The sequence below is a fragment of the Apodemus sylvaticus genome, chromosome X (assembly GCF_947179515.1).
Source record: "Apodemus sylvaticus chromosome X, mApoSyl1.1, whole genome shotgun sequence".
NCBI classification, from domain to species: Eukaryota; Metazoa; Chordata; class Mammalia; order Rodentia; family Muridae; genus Apodemus; species Apodemus sylvaticus.
Window position 1 is genome coordinate 31974680 of NC_067495.1, and position 17894 is coordinate 31992573.

At 41.2% G+C, this 17894-nt stretch overlaps 1 protein-coding gene across 1 annotated transcript in view; it reads right to left on the reverse strand.

Moving 5' to 3' along the window:
- The window catches only part of Sh3kbp1 (SH3 domain containing kinase binding protein 1), a 232685-nt gene that overhangs the window by 63066 nt on the left and 151725 nt on the right, over positions 1-17894 (reverse strand). Inside the window, exon 4 of the mRNA XM_052170206.1 lies at positions 3959-4062. Coding sequence (XP_052026166.1) covers positions 3959-4062 — 104 coding nt within the window. The remainder of the gene's footprint in view (positions 1-3958; positions 4063-17894) is intronic.

The window sequence follows — 17894 nt, forward strand, 5'->3', positions numbered from 1 at the left end:
TCTATTTCACATGATTCCATCCTGGTTTCTGCAATTTTGTATTCTGATCTGTTTGTTTATTTTGCAAAGCAAAAGCAAACCCCGGTTTTTATAGTTCCATTTATTCATGTACTTATTCAGCAAACATTTATCAAGATACATATTAGGATTCATGCACTATTCCAGGTACCTCAAATATAAAGACACATAAAAGCAGGGTCTTTGCATTTTAAAAAACTCTCAGCTTAGAGGAATATAGCCAATAATTATAATGCAAAACATCATAATAAATATATATTTAAAGAGCTCTGTGTGAACCACTTTAATGGCTTCATGTCTTCTAGCTAGATAATACAACTTAATTCTTTTCCTTGATTATTTTTCATTATTACAAACATTGCTCCAATTAACACATTCCCTGTGTACATTTTTGTTAACCATTTTCTGCAGATAAATTCTTAGGAATGAGAAAAAATTCTTAGGAATGAGATCAGTCGTAGCTTTATTCATATTTTATAGTTATTGGCATACCTTCATATAAACATCATATAGCTATACAAATTCACCACTTATACTAGTCATTGCCAACAGTCCAACCAGTAAATTTTTTTTAGTGAGCTGAAATCTACTAATTACTATCTTAATTTATACTTTAATAAATAGCATGGTGGGCTATTTTCACATAGTTAAAATTTTTCTCCATGGTAAGACATGGTAATATATGCCTGTAACCCAACACTCTAAGGGAGTTTCAGGTAGCAGGAATCTATGCTCAAAGGATTCTCTGGGCTACCAAGAGAATCCTTGGCTCAGAACAACAATAAAAATTTTTAAATTTTTTAAAAAGGACTATTCTTCCTTATGGGATTTGTGTTTATGGAAAATTCCTATGTCATTTGGTATTGATCTAACAGCTTTGTAATATTTTTATCCTTTTTTTAAGTTGTTTTATTTTTGGTTTTTGTTTTGTATTTTTTGTTTTTTGATACAGGGTTTCTATGTATAGCCCTGGCTGTCCTGGAACTCACTCTGTAGACCAGGCTCACCTCAAACTCAGAATTCTGCCTGCCTCTGCCTGCCAGAGTGCTGGGATTAAAGGCATACCGCCCGGCTTTTTGTTTTTGATTTTTGAGATAGCTCTTACTATATTGTTCTCTCTGGCTGGATTGGAACTTGCTATATAGAACTGACTGGCCTGGAACTCATAGAAATCTGCCTGCCTCTATCTGTAGAGTACTGGGATTAAAAACATGTTACCACCTTACCTGGCACCTTAATGTATTTTTTTTATATATTACATTTGTAACATTTTATAACAATACATTTTCCCTATGTATTGTTCTATTTCTTTAATTACTTCAATATACACCAATTTTAACATTTTTATTAGTCATATCTACTTTTTTATCATAGAATTTCTTCCATAGAAAGAAATCCATAGATCTTAAGAAATCTGTCATCAGTAAATAAATGATCTGCTCGGCTGGCCATTCATTTCTTATTCATCTAAGTTTCAATAAGTGCCCTACTTGACAGCAGACATTCTTAAAACTGAATAATATATTAGCACAAATTATCCAAAACTTAGAAACAGATAAAGGGGGCTAAAGCACCTTCTCCGGGTGCCATGCTGGGAACCTCATTAGCGGCTTCTCCCGGGACACACACCTTTGTTATACAAGTTAGAAATCTGAAAGCACTCAAGATATTCTTATCAGACTATACTACAAACTGACTCCGCAGAGATGCCAATGATCTGTCCTCTAGAAAAGCTAACCGCAAAGGTCCCAGTTTAATTGCTGTGCCAGTCACTAAAGGGTTTGGCATCCAAGTGAGCTGTCAAGTTACTCATCACCTACCCCATTCTTTATCAAAGCTTTGTTCTTTCACAGTTCTCTTGGCGCAACCTTCTCATATTACAGATCTCTTAGTGGAGCACTGAGGGCAGGTTAGGTTTCAATGAGAATCTGGAAACCTGACTTCTGCCAGGAGACCTGCCAGTACTACCCCGACCATAGCTCAGCTCTAGACCCCTCAACTTCCATCCTATTTTCTTTTTGTTTGTTTGTTTGTTTTATTCGATATATTTTTATTTACATTTCAAATGATTTCCCCTTTTCTGGCTCCCCACTCCCCGAAAGTCCCAACAGCCCCCTTCCCTCCCCCTATTCTCCCACCCACCCCTTCCTACTTCCCTGTTCTGGTTTTGCCCTATACTGCTACACTGAGTCTTTCCAGAACAAGGGGCCACTCCTCTGTTCTTCTTGTACCTCATTTGATGTGTGGATTATGTTTTTGATATTCCAGTTCTCTAGGTTAATATCCACTTATTAGTGAGTGCATACCATGATTCATCTTTTGAGACTGGGTTACCTCACTTAGTATGATGTTCTCCAGCTCCCCTATTTTCTATAAACCATGAGCACCTGAAATGTCGACTGACATCCAGAAAACACATGCAAGTGGAACTTTACTTCTTTCTAGATACAAAGGCAAATGTTGAACCAGAATGGATGATGAGGTTCTAACATTCTAAGGCACAAGATTCCCAAAGCATGAGAGAGAGCAGAGTGCAAGCGGCCCAACCAGTGTCTCTAGGAACATTCTACCAGTACTGCTAGTTTGGGGTAGATAGGAGCAAACATTCAGGGGAAAGTGGCATGGGACACTGAGAGTGTCACTATTCAATAGAGCAGGCTTTGCTCCTTAGCTCTGCCCTCTGCTACCTCTTGAGGTCTTTGCTCATCTATACCATAAAGTAATCAGGATGAGAAAGTGCCCTAATGTGGGAAGACCTTCCTTGTAGAGCTCAGAGTGAGGTCTTGGGTTCCACAGTGGAACAACCAAGGCACTGTAGGGAGGTCTGAGGGAATATGGACTGTTGGCATGAACACAGGCATATCAAAAATCCCAATAGCCCGACTATGGAAGTGGCAACACCTTCCCTAGCTGAGACTCATAGAAACGACAATATCGTGCTCTGGTCAGAGAACAAATGTTGATAATGGGTACAGAGATGACCACTGTAGTTTTCTTCCCCCTTGCCCATGCTATGGCCTCAAGACTGGTCCTCTACAGAGACTGCACCTATTGAGATGCTTAACCTGTCTTCTTGCTCAGCTGTATAAAATAACTCTGCCTCCTTCTTTATCTGTATGTAATAACACTGCTTCTTTATCTGTATGTAATAACCAACCCTGGCCCCTTCTTTATCTTCAACGTAATGACCCTGCCTCCTTGTTCAGCGGTGTACAATAATCCCACTTCCCTGATCAACTGTGTAGAATAAATGCACTGAATTTTGTTTTGTTTTGTTTTGTTTGCTTTGCTTTGTTTTTTTTCTCAGGGGTGGAGTGCAGCTGCAGCTTCTCCATAGAGTCCAGTCTATTCAATCCAAGGTTATACTGTGAGTCTTTGTGTTTGCCATTTCTTCATCTCCTTGCCACCCCTAGCCAGGGTTCTAGCATCCAAGTCATGCAAGAACACAACAAAGAAAAACCTTTATCATACCTGTCACATACTTGGTCTTCCAATAAATGCCACATGCCACTTTCATTCCCTCGAAACTCACTATTCTCCACAATGAAAGCTGAATCCCTACTCTAGAGATGGATCCCCGCTATTGTGATCTCTCAGAATCCATCTTTAACTGAAGAAGACAGGGAAGCTGATGACACAGCACTGAAATGTCAAATTTGTGTGTTATGGCACAAAGATAATGCTGCTTCTTTATCTGTATGTAATAACCAATAGCCACACATCTGACCTCCCCCAACACCTGGCCTAAACGAGTTCTTCTGAAGGAACCACTTTCCCTAGGAGACTCAATTAGATGATCTTTAGAGTCTCTATGAGTTTGACTCTCCATGGCTAAGGCCAATGGGCCTGTGCATATGTAGCAAGGGCTCTTCATGGCTGGGCACACAGGTGGGTCTGATAGCCACACAAGGCAACAGTGTCAACGCAGCTACTTGCTTACCTCTCCTACCACCTCTATGATGTCCCCGACTTTCAGCTCAAGCTCATCGTCATTCTGGGGCAGGTAGCTGAATGCCACCTGGCATCGGCGTCTCCGTCGCTCTCCTGAATGGGAAAAGCAAAATATTTAGATACAGTTCTTCTCCCACACCCCATACTAAGGTTTTAAGAGAGGCTTCCTAGGCATGCAGGCACAGTAAGCTGATTTGTCTCAAATATGCTTTCCGGGGCATAGCTAGAGGCACAGCAGCCCTGGTCTCTTAGAGAGGCATTAGAAAGCAGAGCGATGCTTCTTGGTGTTTTGAAAAGCTGCTGGGTCAGAAACCCATGGACATGAGAAACTGATCCATTGGCACAGAAGGCAGAACCCCCACCCTGAAGCACTGGAGCACAGTGTTGCCTTAAATGCGCTTCCATAGATGACACTTTCTATTTGCTGTTGTTGGTTTGTAATGAAAGCTGATGTGATATGCTAAAGAAACAAGGATGGTCTACTTCTGATGCTAGCATGGCAAAGAGCACTTCCCCCCAAGTGTGCAAAGCAAATGAGAAAGTGGCCTGGCCTTTCTCTTACTAATCGTTGCCCTTTCAACACAATGGACCTCAAGCCTGATAACCCAAAGCCAATTGTATTTCTGCTATTCTTGGTACAATTTCAAAAGTCCCACAGGGATCAGCATAGAGATTTGTGTCCCGCAAGATGCCTAGCTACTTCCACAGAAGCAACCCAGGCAAGTCAAGGTTAAAAGTCAGAGCCATACTTCACTTAGAGGACACTGACTATTGCACCACACCATTTATACAATTGGTCCACCAGGGGGGCCTCTGACTTGGAGCTGGTACAAATACAGATACTACCATCTAAGGAACATCCATACTGCCTATGTGCATTGTGGGAGCAAAAACCATGCATGTGGGATGACGTGCAATAGTGGTGGTGGGAGCCAGGGAGTGGTGTATGAGGGCTACGAACCGAGGTGGGCACTGCTCAGATGTTTGTTGCTCACAACTGAACACCTCACACCATTTCTTCACACCACTACATGGCCTAGAAAAGCAGCAGGATCAACGACTTCAAAGAAGTGCATTTAGAAAGGCCAGCATTATTTCTGGGTGCTGCCTCTGGAGACTCTTATTCTTTTCTAAGCTTTTCTCTGTAAAAGGAAGTCCCTGTTGGGATGATTACAGGGCACATTAGCCCTACTCCCCCACCCCCACCTCCACCCCCGAAATGACATCACACAAAGAGGAAGGTGTTAGAACTACATCTATGGGCATCCTAATCAATATTTTTCAAAAGCCAGTGGCCTAGTTTTCACTTTCACTTTTCTCTGTCTGTACCACCTCCCTAAGGAAGAACATGGTTGAACACAAAGAAGAGGGCAGAAGTTCAGAATCAATATCGCCTCGTCTAATCGCATCTTCTGCCGCTACACTAATGATCTCCACCTTTTTGCACAAAGTCACAAGTTACTGAATCTTGATAAGAACAAACTCAGAGCTCACAGGCACATCCTAGGCTAGTAATGTGTCCTGCTAGCTGACTGAGTTGTGTAACCTTGTAAGAAGAACCTGGATCTCTGCATGGACAAGGCTAGAGGACTGGGATTCCCATGCAATGCATACTGTCAAAAAGCTGGCTATGATGGGACACATCTGCAGTCCCATTGATCAGAGGGCTGAGGCAGGAGGATCCTAAGTTTCAGGCCAGTGTAGGCTATTCAGTAAGATCCTATTTCAAAAACAAAAATGAAAAACTGCCACTATTGCTCTATAGCTCCCAACAATACAGAAGGCAAATCAGGTACTAGACACTAAGTGGCACACAGTTCTCATTCTAGCAAAGAAAATCTGGGTGACAGGGCAATCATAATCCCCCACACACACTTATATCCCTTGAGATAAAGTTTTGGAATTTATAAGTTTTCATTTTCTAGGGTTTGTTTTTATACAGTGTAGATCCTAGGTGCTGAGCTTAAGGCATGAGCTTAGTGGCAGGTGCCTCTACGCTCCGAGCCATCGAGAATCAGGTCCCCATTATCTATTTTTATGTTAAAATGAGCTGAATATGCAACTCTAAGCATGAAATAAAATAACGAATGTCTGAAAACTGATACAATCAGAGAAGCCACCAAATCCCAACCAAGGTAAAATAACACCAAAAGGCCCAGAGGGTTCTAACTAAAGTCATAAGGTTTAGATATAATTGATAAAGGAAGTAGGGGGGAGTTGATTATATTTAAAATGAAGCAGTCAAGTGGAATACTACAAACAGAAAGGCTTAAGCAGGGAGGGAGGCCCGGGAGGAGCAGGGAAACCAGGGGATGAGGGGAAGGTAACTCATGAATACGGTATCACGGGTACTCATAACTCAACTTCAAAAACGAGCAGGATAGTAAAATACATGAGAAATAAGAACTGATAGGGGAAATAAGAACTACCGAGGGTTAAAGGGTTAATTGGGGATGGGGAGGAGGAACAGGAGAGAACAACAGGACTGAGTGTTTTAATCAAAACTAAGAATCTATGAACAAGCCTTAATGGAAACTCATTAAGTAACAAATTTCAAAATATAACATTTTTGAAAAGAATTGTCCTGCATGGGTGGATGATATAACTGTCAGAAGACATAGATTATCAAATGAAAATCACAGTGTAAGAACTAACATCATCTTCTGGCCTTCTCAAACACCTGCATGCATGTACACACACACACACACACACAGACACACGCACACGCACACGCACAGCCACACAAATAAATGTTTTTGAAAATATAAAACATAGCACCTAGCTTAACACTGTACAAACAGCAAAGGCCAAGGTGATATATTCTTAGGGAACAGATTATTCCAACAGATTTGGGACCTGGAGCACACTCATCTGACTTCACCTCATCTAAATCTGTGCACTGGAGACCATAAAAGCTTACATGGTACCAACGGAATGATGTATTCACTAATTTCTCTCTGTCAGGCTAGCCAATATTTCTTAAATGGTTCGGAGGTTACTTAACTGGTGCCATAAAATCTTATAATGTACACTGTCAACATACCAAGAAAAGCTCTAGAGGACAAAAAGAAAGATTCAGAGGCAGCTGGTGCTAAAGGTGACCTGACTTGAACCCATGTACAAAGTCTTATTTTCTCTACAAGAGGATAGCTCAAGACCATCTCTTCCTATGAGGAATTTCTTCAGTTCTTTGAGCCAGGGTCTCCCAAGGTAGTCCAGACTAGCCTCAAATCTATGGCCCTCCTGGCTTTGCCTTCCAAGTGTTGGGATTACAGGCATGGGCCATCACAACTCCTGATGCCCATATCATTATATCTCAACCACGTGGGTTATAAATAGAAGAGTTGGGATTTTGCAAAGGAGGAAAAGACCAGTGAATTTACTCAGAATCGCTCAGCTACTAAGTGGCAGTATTTTCCTTGGCTTGTGTTCAGAGGTCTCTCTCCAGTCCCAGATGAACTGAATCAATTCACTAGTCTCAAATTCTCTGCAATTTGTAGTCACCGCTTCCTGTAACACTGTGACACTACACCAACTCTTCACTCTTTCATTTAAATATGCCCAATTTGTAGGCTTCCTGTTTCTCTGGACCTCAGCTCTGCACACCATTGACCTGAGCTTGAGTGTTGGCTTTACAACCCAGTTTTCATATGAGGACAAACACAAACTGCATTCACCTACTATAACATAAGAAGTTCCAGGGTGTCTCTTACCACTTTTTCTAGTCCTACTATTTCACTGACATTTACTAGTGAATCATGGTCTTCCTGGAAATGGTACAATGACATCACTTCCTTTTGAGGGTTTTATTCCCCCTGAAGATTGGAAATAAACACAACTTGCCTGCACCTGGGATTTGGAATCTCTTATTTTCAGCCACCATCTGCCTGACCAGACCAACTTGTGACACACATAATAAGTATGACCAACAATAAACATCTTCTATGTTAGGCAAACTGGAAAGTGGAGCGTCTGTGTTTTTCCTTCTTCATGGCAACACCATCGCCACTGTTTAGGTCATTTCTGTGTTTCCAAGACAAGGTCACTTTAACTTCTCATGCATAATTGAAAGAAGGAGAGGACATAATACACATGCAAGTATGCATGCATACATTGCTTACTCAAAAGTAAAAATAAGGAAAATATCACAATGCATATTTACTACATCTCTACTTAATATCCAGATAGCATGTTGGCCCTAAAATATACATGCATGAATATGTGCCCATACTCAAGAACATGGGCACATACATATAGCAAAGCAGGCACAACCTCAAGTTTCTCACCAGAACAGCCACATTCCTAACAAACCTGGTTAATAAAATACCACCTGCTAACATATATTGAGCACTTAGACTCAATGCTTAAGACTATTAGGTACATTACCTGCATTGTGCCATTTCATTTCTAGATTGATCTCTAAGCAAATTATAAACACTGATTTTGAGGAAGATGTAGGAATCAATTATTGCACCCAGAGGTTTTATAGTTTATAAATAGAAGGCTTTGTATTAACACCTGGTGGCATAATTCTAAAGATGCTGCTGTTCTTAAAATAAACCTCAGCTATATGTTGAGGCTTCAGAAAGAATCATGTATAGGGATCAGAGAAATAGTCCAGTGTGTAAACGTATTTTGATCCTTAAGAATCCACATAAAGACCGGCGGCGGTGGTGGTGGTGGCGGCGGCGCATGCCTTTAATCCCAGCACTTGGGAGGCAGAGGCAGAGGCAGGTGGATTTCTGAGTTCAAGGTCAGCCTGGTCTACAGAGTGAGTTCCAGGACAGCCAAGGCTACACAGAGAAACCCTGTCTCTAAAATACAAACAAACAAACAAAAAAAAAAAAAGAATCCACATAAAGGTAGAAGGGGAAACTGACTCTACAAAGCTACACACATGCCACACACCCAATAATAATAACAACAACAACAACAACAACTGGATGATCTAGTATAGTACATGGCTAAGAGTTAAAAGCAGAAAGTGAAAAGACCCAAATCATAAAACTTTCTAGCAGCTACTAGGAACTGGGGCCTACAGGACTCCCGCATAAAAGAAATGCACCAGTTATATGGGGAGACATTACAGTATACTCCTGTTCTCTAAGACTGAAGTTGCTGAAATCAGAAACCACACCATGACTCCTGTCCCAGAATAATGCCCACACCAATGTCTTGGACCCTTCACCCGACAGTCTCGTGGCATGTGAAAATTTCACTAGACCAAATCTATTCACTGGCCACAAAAATATAACAAATAACATCAGAACAGAAAGTCTTTGGGGCCAATATCTGACACTCACAAAATATACATTTTGAGAGTCCACATCTTTCCCAACAGCAGTAAAGAATGAAAGCTTAAATTATTTGGTATTTGGATACTGAGGATGGAGTTCTATTATTAGTGTGCTTGCTTAGCATGCAAACAGCCTTGGTGTGGTGATACATTAACACATGCCTGTAATACCAGAGAGAGAGAGACAGAGAGACAGAGAGAGATGGAACAAGACAAAGGCAGAGACAGAGAGACAGAAAGACAGAGAGAGATACTTAGTAACCAAATTATAAAAGAGAAAGTACTGTTAAAGTCAAAGAGAAAAATTAGAAGCCCCCAATTTCCCATTTCCAGAGTTACTTCAGGCATTTTTCCTAGATTATTTTGGGAACCATATGTACCAGGATCTTAAAGTACAAGGCAGATCTATTGAACATAACTTCTGTGGTAGGGTCAGAAACTTGCTGTTTCTACACATGATAATGCTCATAAAAATCTAAACCTGAGGTAATGACTCAGTACCACAAATTATAGATAATAGAAAAACACCTCACAGAAACAGGCAATCATTCCTTGGAAGATGTGAACCCATTGATTCTCAGTCTTGGCTACACACTCCGATCTCTTTGGGACCTTTCAGGAAACTACTGATGCCTTCCTAAATGGCAGTCCCTGAGGAACTAGATCTCCACATAAAATGTTTTCACTCAGTGCTGGCAAAAAGAAAATACCAGATGCATCAAAATTTATGAAAAACCACAGCATCAGCTTTGCAGGTCTTGCCGGGGCACCCAAGGGACCAGGAGATCATGTACTAAGGAGTGGATTACAATTTGTCTGACATGTTCCAACAGGTGGCAAGCGAGATAGGCAGGTAGAGAAGACTAGAGATTTAAGGAGTGAGAAGCAAAAGCTCTTTCTGTAACGAAAGAATATTGACTAATAGCATAGAGCAAGATAAACACACATGATCTCCATTTTGTAGACATCAGAGAAACTTGACTCTGGCAAGAATCAATGTTTCCTGAAACCACTGGCTGAATCTTACTGAGGCCTGAGATATTTACAGAACCTCCAGGTATCTTCCTCAAATTACCATTAATTACAAAAAAAGAAACCCAGGTCCTCTTGATTGCTTCACCAATCAAGAAGCAAACTGTTATGACTCCTGAGCGGCTGCAACTACAGGATACTGTGCACAAACACGAGCTTCAATCTAGCCATCAGGAAACCAAAGTAAGGAACTATAATCTACAAAAACAGGCCTGATTTTTCCTTTTATTAAAGTCTGTGTCACAATATATTTCTGAAGGGTAAGAAACTACTCTCAAAACACTAAACAAAAAACAAATCTGATTTCCCACAAATGGGATTCCTATATATGCAAATCTCTCTCTCTCTCTCTCTCTCTCTCTCTCTCTCTCTCTCTCTCTCTGTGTGTGTGTGTGGGGGGGGAAGGGAAAGAGAAAACGTGTGGTGTGTGTGTAAGAAAGAGAGAAAGGGAGAGAGAGAACGTGTGATTGTATGTGATGTGCATTTTTTGTGCCTTTTCTTCGGCTCTTTTTCTTGTTTGCTGTTGTGCTCTATTCCAATTTGTTTGTTTTTGTTGTATATTATTATTATTCCTTAAATGCCTGTTTGTTCTCTCATGAAAGACAGAAAAGGTAAGGATCCAGATGGGAAGAAAGGTAGGGAGGAACTGGGAGATGTGGAGGGGAAACCATTATCAGAATATATTATGTGAAGGGAAAAGCCCACTTTAAAACAGAAGACTAAAAACAAAACAAAACAAAACCTGGGTATCCCATAAATATATATAAACATTATATGTAAACTTGTAAAAGGCTTACGATATATGCATGGTCCTTAATTCAGTTCTTGATGTTTTAAAGCTTAGCTTTATAGGGAGTATTGGGGAAAACTGAGTCTGGGCTAATTCTAACGTTATTTTACATGAATGTTCCTTTTTATGAGCATGTTAAGTCTATTACAGTTATACAGCACAATGCCCTTGATTTTCACAAATGTATGCTGAAGTATTTAGGGACAGTGTCCTGATGTTTGTAACTTACCCTGAATTCATTTAAGAAAAAGTAAAAGAGGTTGACAAATGGATTATCTAGATGAGTGTATCAATGTTGTTAGCTTTTCTGTAATTTGAACTTTGTACAAACAAATTTTGAGGGAAAAGAAGAGAAAAAAATATCAATGTTGGGCCCCATCTCTTGCAATTCAGATACTAATTGTCTAAAATGTAGTCTGGGCATCTGAAGTTTTGGAAGCTCCCTGGTGACTCGAACATGTAGCCAATGTGGACAGACATCTAGGCAGATGTATTGTTCAAAGAACATCAAGCCAAATGAGACTTTTCCATTATTATTGTTACTGTGGTGCCATGTTGGGCATCTTCTCCAACAAGGAAGAGGAGTCATATGACTAAATACCTGACAGTATTATCCTAACATATAACCCAGGTGAACAATGCCATGGTGGTTTTATTTCAGGCCTTTGGTACAGTTGTACTAAGTAGTTCTGAGCTCTGAAGATGGATTTCTGGGAACAAGAGGATGAAGAAAAATTATCTGGCATGGAGCATTATCAGACACTAGCTGATAATCTGGAAAGTGGAGGTTCCAATAACTCCCCAAGTTAATTAGCAGCATGTAGGCTTCGTGCCATTTAAACTGGGAGTTTCTATATAAGAAAGCAGACTTCTTATCGCAGGGTGAAAAGGCAGTATAAACCAAACATGGCACTGTGGACATCAAGTGAATTCCAGATGAAAGGGAAAAGGTGGATTCTGCACCATGCCCTCTACTAGAAATACTGCCACTTATGAGACTATTTGAATGCGGTGTGTCCCAGAGTAAGAGAAGGGCACTTTAGAAGGCAAGCAGACTCCAGAACAAAAGAACTACCTAGGTCTTTCTTTGTAAAGCCCTCTTGGCTGCAACTGGACTGTTGCAAGGGAAATATGGAGTGGGTAATCAGCACTGCCAGCACAGTGTAGTCCCCAGAAATGAGCCTGCTTTGTTCTCCAGTGGGTATAAACAGTCAACAGCTTTGTGTGACAGAAACCAGGAATCCATTTGCCTGCTACTTCAAAGACAATGGTCGTGAAGAAAACAGTGAAAGCTATACTAGTTCTCACTTTGTTCCAAGAGAAAAACATAAAAGCCACGGGATCCATTTCTTAGGGCCTTTGAGGAGGTAATAAGGAAGACAGACTGAGCCAATCATTATATAAGGAAAACCAACTTCATTGTGCTGGCTATGAAGGAAATGAACATCTAACATCTCCTATGTGAAGTATTTCCCCTCAAGGCCTAAGTGCCTTCCCTCAATTCCTCATACAAACCCTATAAAGCTCAGGGTGTTGACCACAGCTTTGGGGACAAGCAGTGAAAGACTAAGTGAAAAACTTATCTAAGGCATGTGAGTTAGATATTAATCCAAGATATGGTTAAGAAGTAAGAATAAGACAGAATCTCGGTGGGGCACTCTAGGTGTCAAGTGTAAGGATTTCATTTTCGGAACATGAGAATTCAGAGAAAAAGCACTGGATAGAGAAGCATGGAATACGAGGTAAGAAGGAAAACAATTGCTGGGCGGTGGTGGCGCACGCCTTTAATCCCAGCACTTGGGAGGCAGAGGCAGGTGGATTTCTGAGGCCAGCCTGGTCTACAGAGTGAGGTCCAGGACAACCAGGGCCACATAGAGAAACCCTGTCTTGAAAAACCAAATCCAAAAAAGAAAAAAAAGAAAAAAAAAAAGGAGGAGGAGGAGGAGGAGGAGAAAAACAATTCAGAAGAAGGTAGCTAGTATCAGAGATGTGGGAAAGGCTTTGGAGAGATAGCCCTAAATCAGTTGAATGGTCCAAGAGAAGGGAAGTGCAGACATAAAGCATTAAAATATAGTGGAGGAAATACTATACCAGGTAAGAAAGGCTAATATAATCAAGAATGTAGATATCTAAAGTCCCATCACCAGTTGATAAAATCTACTGCCTCCTTTGGAGCCAATGACCCCCTCTTACTTATCCTTGATGCCCAGCATATAATCCAGAATGTGTTTGACAAATGAATAGATCATTCAACTAATGAATACTTACAACACATATTACCTATGGGTCAGGGTTTTGTGAAAGCAAATTGGCAGACAATCCAAGAAGCACTAGAAGGACAGGAATGGTGGAGAAAAGGAGAGATAATGCTTCATTGTGGTGCTAAACAGGGAACCTACTCTATGTCTGCTTAAAACACAATGCCATCAGCTGAACACAGAGCACATACCTCAAATCCTAGCAGTTTGGAGACAGAGAGAGGCTGCTGCAAGCTAAAGATCAGCTTGGTCTACACCGTTACTTCTAAGCCAGCCAGGGCTGCTTAGTAACATCCTCTTTAAAAAAGAAAAGGGGAAAAATGTAAGTGGCATCTTGAATTATTGACAATATGGGGATGGAAACAGGGCAGACACTGTTGTGTCGCCATTGTGTGAGAGGTCACTCATTTGCCACCAGCATGTAGCACAAAGCCTCTGCAAACTTATATAATAATCTATTTCTGTTTCCTCTCATGAATTTACAGTCCACTTACAATTATTCATACTAAACAGAAGAACAGAGATTTCTATAAACAAAGAAATCACGCATAGGTTCTCCAAAAGACAGAAAACATTTATTTTAGATAGCCAGAGCACATGTTTAAGAAGGTTTGTGGCAACAATGTTTCTAATAGCACAGAGATCTACATGTAAAGCATCTAAATGTCCACTAGGAGGGGAGGGCCTGAATAAATCATGGCATATTTAGTAATTAAATACAAAGCATTCCATGAATAATGATGTGAAAATGTGTCCATTACTATCAAAAGACCAAATATCATGTGGGTACATACTATCTTCCTTATGCCTAATCACCCAGGTTATAACATGGAATATGAACTCAACACATGTTTATTGACAGATTAATCCATTCAGCCATCAATCTGTGAGGACCTAATACAATCCCACAAGTGAAAAAAGTACATATACAAAGACCCACAGCCAAACAGTAGATGGAGTTTGGGAACTCTTATAGACGAATAGGAGGAAGATTCTTATAGAAGAATAGGAGGAAGATTCTTTTTTTTTCTTTTATTCGATATATTTTTTATTTACATTTCAAATGATTTCCCCTTTTCTGGTCCCCCACTCCCCAAAAGTCACATAAGCCCCCTTCCCTCCCCCTGTTCTCCCATCCACCCCTTCCTACTTCCCTGTTCTGGTTTTGCCCTATACTGCTACACTGAGTCTTTCTAGAACCAGGGGCCAAGGAGGAAGATTCTTATAGAAGAATAGGAGGAAGGATTGTGGAAGAACAGAGTCAAGTAACCTGGACCCTTGGGAGCTCCCAGAGACTGAACCATCAACCAAAGAACATACATAGACTGGACCTAGCACCCCCTGGAGGTACACCTACATATGTAGCAGATGTGCAGCTTGGTCTTCATGCGGGTCCCAAACAACTGGAGCAGGGGCTTTCCTAAGAGCTGTTGCCTGCGTGTGGGGTATGTTCTTCTAGCTGGACTACCTTGTCTTGACTCAGTGGACAAGAAAGTGCCTAGCCTCGCAGAGACTTGATGTGCCAAGGTGTCGGGTATACCAAGGGGTGACCCCACCCACTTAGAAGAGAGGGGAGGGGTGAAATTCTGGTAGGGGGTGACTGTGGAGGGGGGAAATGAGAGGGATGTAAAGTGAATAAATAATGAAAAAAAAGAATGCATGTGTATACCGACATGTTTGTGTAAGCAAGTAATGATAGCAGTTGGGAGCGGGGGATAAAGATTCATTTAGGTGTGTTTGCATATCAATTTGATTTTACAAAGAACATAATATGCTGAAATAGGTTTCATCTCAAACAACATCAGTTATGTGCTAAAATAATTACCTTGTTCTGTGAAGCTCATCTTCATAGATGCTTAACATGCTGAACATGCTTAAATTACATTAATGGCAAGTTCCTATTTCACAAGTAAATAAGTGCTAATTGAATCAGACAAAAAGATGCACTTATTTCGTGGACTGAATGACAAGGGGGTACTGGCCAGCCCATGACAAGAAACCCATTATGAAATCAGGAGACATGAGCTCAAATAGCTCCACATCTATAGCTCCTGCTAGTCAGTATTCCAATCATACTGCTATTAGTATCCTAAGGAAACAACAAAATTCCATTAGGACCATTCCAAGATTGCCTTCCCTGGCCTGACTTCTCTCTGTCTACTGGTCCAGGTCCTCACTGTGCAGGACGGGGGAAATCCCTATCTTCTGAGCCTGCTTACTCACTCATATTTTTATGATAACAGAGATGGGGAGTAAGGGGAAAGGGGCATGGAGAAGAAGGAGGAGGGGGAGAGAAAGGGAGAAGAAAGAGGAGGGTGGAGGAGAGAGAGAAGGAGAAAGAGGGAGGGGAAGGAGGAGGTGGGACGGGGAGAAGGGGTAGGGAGAGAGAAGGGAGACAAAGAAGGGGGAGAAGAGGAAGGGAAAGGGGGAGGGAAGGACACAGAAAAGAGAGGAGAGGGTGAAGAGAGAAAGAGAGAAAGAGAAAGAGAAAAAGAGAAAAAGAGAAAGAGAAGGAGAAAGAGAAAGAGAGGGGAAAATTGTGGTAGTTTAAATAAGAATGGGGCCCCATGGGCATTTTCATATGAGTGCTTCATCATCTGGAACTGACATTACTTGAGAAGGATTAGGAGGTGTTAAAAGTGTGGCACCAGAGGGGGGCCTCTGAGGTTTCAAATGCTCCAACCAGACCTGGTGGTTCCTGTGCCCTTTCCTGGTCTTTCCTGTGCCCTGTGGATGCTGGCGAGACCTCTCAGCTACTTCTCCAGCACCATGTCTGCCTGTGTGCTACCACCATGACAATGGACTAAACCTCGGAAACTGTGAGCCAGTCCCAATTAAATACTTTCCCTTCTAAGGGTTGCCATGGTCATGGTGTTTCTTCATAGCAGTGGAAATCCTAAGACAGAAAGGGAGGAAGAGAGGAAAAGACAAAACTTGAACACAACATAAGGACACTTTTCTGCGTTTCCCTCTGCTTTGTTCTTGCAGCATTGTATTGTCTTTATTTGAAAGCATCACTTTGTCATCAGTTTGTCTGCACCCTTTCAATATGACACCTCTTGGCTTTTTTGTGCTCACCTTTTTCAATAAATTTGACTCATTTACCAAACTCCCACATATGTCTTATTATGGCTATGATGATTCTACTTCTTCACAAATACCCACTCATAACTCAGTATGTGGGCCCAGGTGCTGTGTATCTAGAAAAAGAGGAAGACTACAACTCTAGGATCTAGTCCCTCCTCAGCCCTACAAATTACAGATTGAGACACACTGTTTAACAATACCACTGTAAATAGCCTTAAAGCTGGCTGATTAGGCACTGTGGATAGAAGTTAATTGGTACAGTGCTTACCTGCCATGCATGCCACCCTTGGTTCAAGCAAGCCCCATCCTCACATAACAATGGGTGTGTTGGTACACATCTGTAATCCTAGCACTGAGAATGTGAAAGCAGGAAGATAGGAATTTAGCGTCTTCTTTCACTATATCTTAAGTTGAGGCTAGCCTAGGCTATGTGAGACACCATACCCACCTCCTAAAAAACAACTGGCTTAAAAAAAAAAACCTGAGTGGCCAGAAGAATATAGAAAGGAGCAATCTCCTTGAACTGACTTTCTGCAATTAACAATTTTGTTTGATCTGTCCTGGATTTTGTTTGTTTAAATAATTTTTTTTAATGTTTACGTGTTTTTAAGGCAGAGTTTGACACAGCCCAGTCCTTATGATCTGGAACTTGCTGTGCTGTTAAAGGCGATCTTGAACTCCTGATCCTCTGGCTGTCCATTCCAGGGACTACAGAGTACACTATGCTACGCTCTTGATGTTTAAAAGCCACATCTGTAATTCTGGTGTCATAGACCTGAAGAACTCATGAAATGTCTTCTACCTCAACTATCTTATAAAAATGGTGTGGAAAATACTGTGAAAGGCCAATATGAGCTGGGATTTTCCTGTTCATAGATACATAGTTCACACTGGAAGCCTGATGGTCATGTCAAAAGACAGAAGATGCACAGAGCCAGAGGGCCCCACATGCAACTACTGCAGGCACTTGGCATCAGTTTCCTTGTGTACAGCATGGGTGTGATAGGCAGAGACCTACTTTACAGGAGGGCTTCCTTTAACTTGACTCCATCCTTTGTAACATTTGATTTTACATTCATAAAGCTAGTAGAAAGCAGCTTTGTTAAATTACCTATATCAGCTCAACCAATTTTGCTTTTCACCAGCCTTTTTTCCCATAAGAGAGACATAAAGGCATCATACTGAGAAAACATAATCAGCGAGGTCTCTAAGCACACCAGTTCTGTTGCTTGCCTCTAGCTACTCTCAGGCCCTGGCTTTAGCCTTTCAGGGCACCTCTCACTCAAGAGGCTACCTCGTCAAGGCTTCCTCAGCTCAGGCTGCTAGTCTTTGGGAAAAGAATTCTTAATTTCTGCAGAGAAGAAAATCCAACATATTAAAGCACTTTGCTCGTCTTTGCTTTAGCAAGGCTGATTTGGGCAAAATGCCCAAAAGAACTCAACATATTTATAGAGTTCTGTTT